The following is a 1,605-nucleotide window of genomic DNA, read 5'->3' as shown; positions in this document are numbered from 1 at the left end:
CAAGCCCTCCCTTATCCCGCTCGCTGGGCCTACGAACTGGCCTTCACGGGTTTCTTGTAGCTTCCCATGAAGAGGACGGTGTGCGTGTCGTTGTCTCGGATCAGGAAGACGAAGGGGCGGTTGCAGTGGAACTCGACCGGCAGTGGCCTCGCGCCTCCGGACCGGGTGGCGAAGATGAGGGCCGTCGCTGCAGCGGCTTCAGTGCCTTCTTCGTTAACTTCCACGAAGGCCTTGTGGATTACCTTTTCCAGGGTAACATTCCTCAGGGGACCAAAGGTGGTCAAGTCCACCTTTTCGCTGTTAAAGATGTCTGTTATGCCCATGTTGTGAAGTGCCTGTGGAAAAGGGATTTGGAAGATTATCATACTGTCAAAAAACAAATCCTAGAGTTTGTCCATTCCCAACAATACGAATTCGTAATGTGAAATTCCATTGCTATCAAAATAATATATAATGAATCATCAACAAAGCGTCGAATTACCATTGTTAACAGTCCTTGGAGATGAATCACAGTGGCATCCAAAAATACCTTTTACGAAACATCAATAACGAAATTGCAATAAATACTAACCGGCTTAAGTTCGTCTCTAACTTCGACTTCCATCTTGAATTTGGGAAGCTTCACGTCGACCATTCGGAAGGAGAGGTTACCCTTGTGCGTGGCCGCCCTCAAGTTGTTTCCGCTGAGCCGGGCGACCATGTTGGCGAATCCGCGAGGCCCTTCCTCAGAGGGAAGGAAAACAAACATGGACATGGCGTCTCCGGTGTAAGGAAGCTCCAGGACCTTTGCGGCGATCTCGGAGAATTCATCTGTCGAAGGGGAAAGCGCGAGGGTGATGAGACAGTGACAGGTGACGCACGGCTCAATGTCGTGTTTTACATTTTTACTTTTTCTTTTTAATTAATTATTTGCTGCGTTTAGTGTATCTATTCGTACGCAAACTTACTGTATCTGAAAGAAGCGGTCTGATGCATCATAGGGACAAGGTCGTTGTTCTGAGACGTAGCAAAGAACGGCTCTGGGAAGGTGTTGGAAGGCTTGAACTGGTACTGCCACGTGCCCTTGAAGTAGGCGGCGTTCACGAGCACCATGATGGCGTCAGCTAAATCGGCGACGGAAACAATCTTGCTAATCCTGCCTTTGGTTGCCACGGAGACGAAATTGTTGATTTCCTGGGTAACGAAGCCAACCTGGCAACGAAAGAGAGTGAACTGTTAATGATTTTGTTCCTTTGTTCTCCTCTAGGGGATACTTTGGATATAGGAAGAAAAGTAATCTCGTTCTTCAAGTTTCCCTCAAGTTTTTGCTAAGCCTGAAGTTTAGCCTCAATTACGCTTATACAGTATATTTATAGGAATCTCCTTTTCGGTAGCAAGCTGATATGTGGAAGCCTAGTACGTTGCAGGTAATGTTACTATTACGTAAACATTTATTCATGAACAGTGGATTTATAAAAAGAGAGAGGGAAAGAGGGGGGAGAGGGCGGAAGCGAGGAGGTAAGGGAGAAAAGGAGGGAGGGGTAGAGGATGGAAGGAAATGAGGGAGAGTGGGAAAGATGAAGAGAGAAAAGGACAAGGAGAGTAGTGAGTGAGTGAAGACGGGAG

General features: G+C 47.2%; 1 protein-coding gene across 1 annotated transcript in view; it reads right to left on the bottom strand.

Moving 5' to 3' along the window:
- Positions 1-18: 18 nt before the first annotated feature.
- Positions 19-1,605, bottom strand: part of LOC119586294 (leukocyte elastase inhibitor A-like) — a 4,890-nt gene continuing 3,303 nt past the window's right edge. The window contains exons 4-6 of the mRNA XM_037935001.1: positions 948-1,191; positions 572-810; positions 19-335 (exon numbers count right to left, since the gene is read on the bottom strand). Of these exons, the coding sequence (XP_037790929.1) occupies positions 30-335; positions 572-810; positions 948-1,191 (789 nt within the window). The 3' untranslated portion in view covers positions 19-29. The remainder of the gene's footprint in view (positions 336-571; positions 811-947; positions 1,192-1,605) is intronic.

Source organism: Penaeus monodon, chromosome 21 (assembly GCF_015228065.2).
Source record: "Penaeus monodon isolate SGIC_2016 chromosome 21, NSTDA_Pmon_1, whole genome shotgun sequence".
Lineage (NCBI taxonomy): Eukaryota > Metazoa > Arthropoda > Malacostraca > Decapoda > Penaeidae > Penaeus > Penaeus monodon.
Note: the sequence above shows the minus strand (reverse complement) of the source record. Positions and strands in the feature narration are given on the sequence as shown.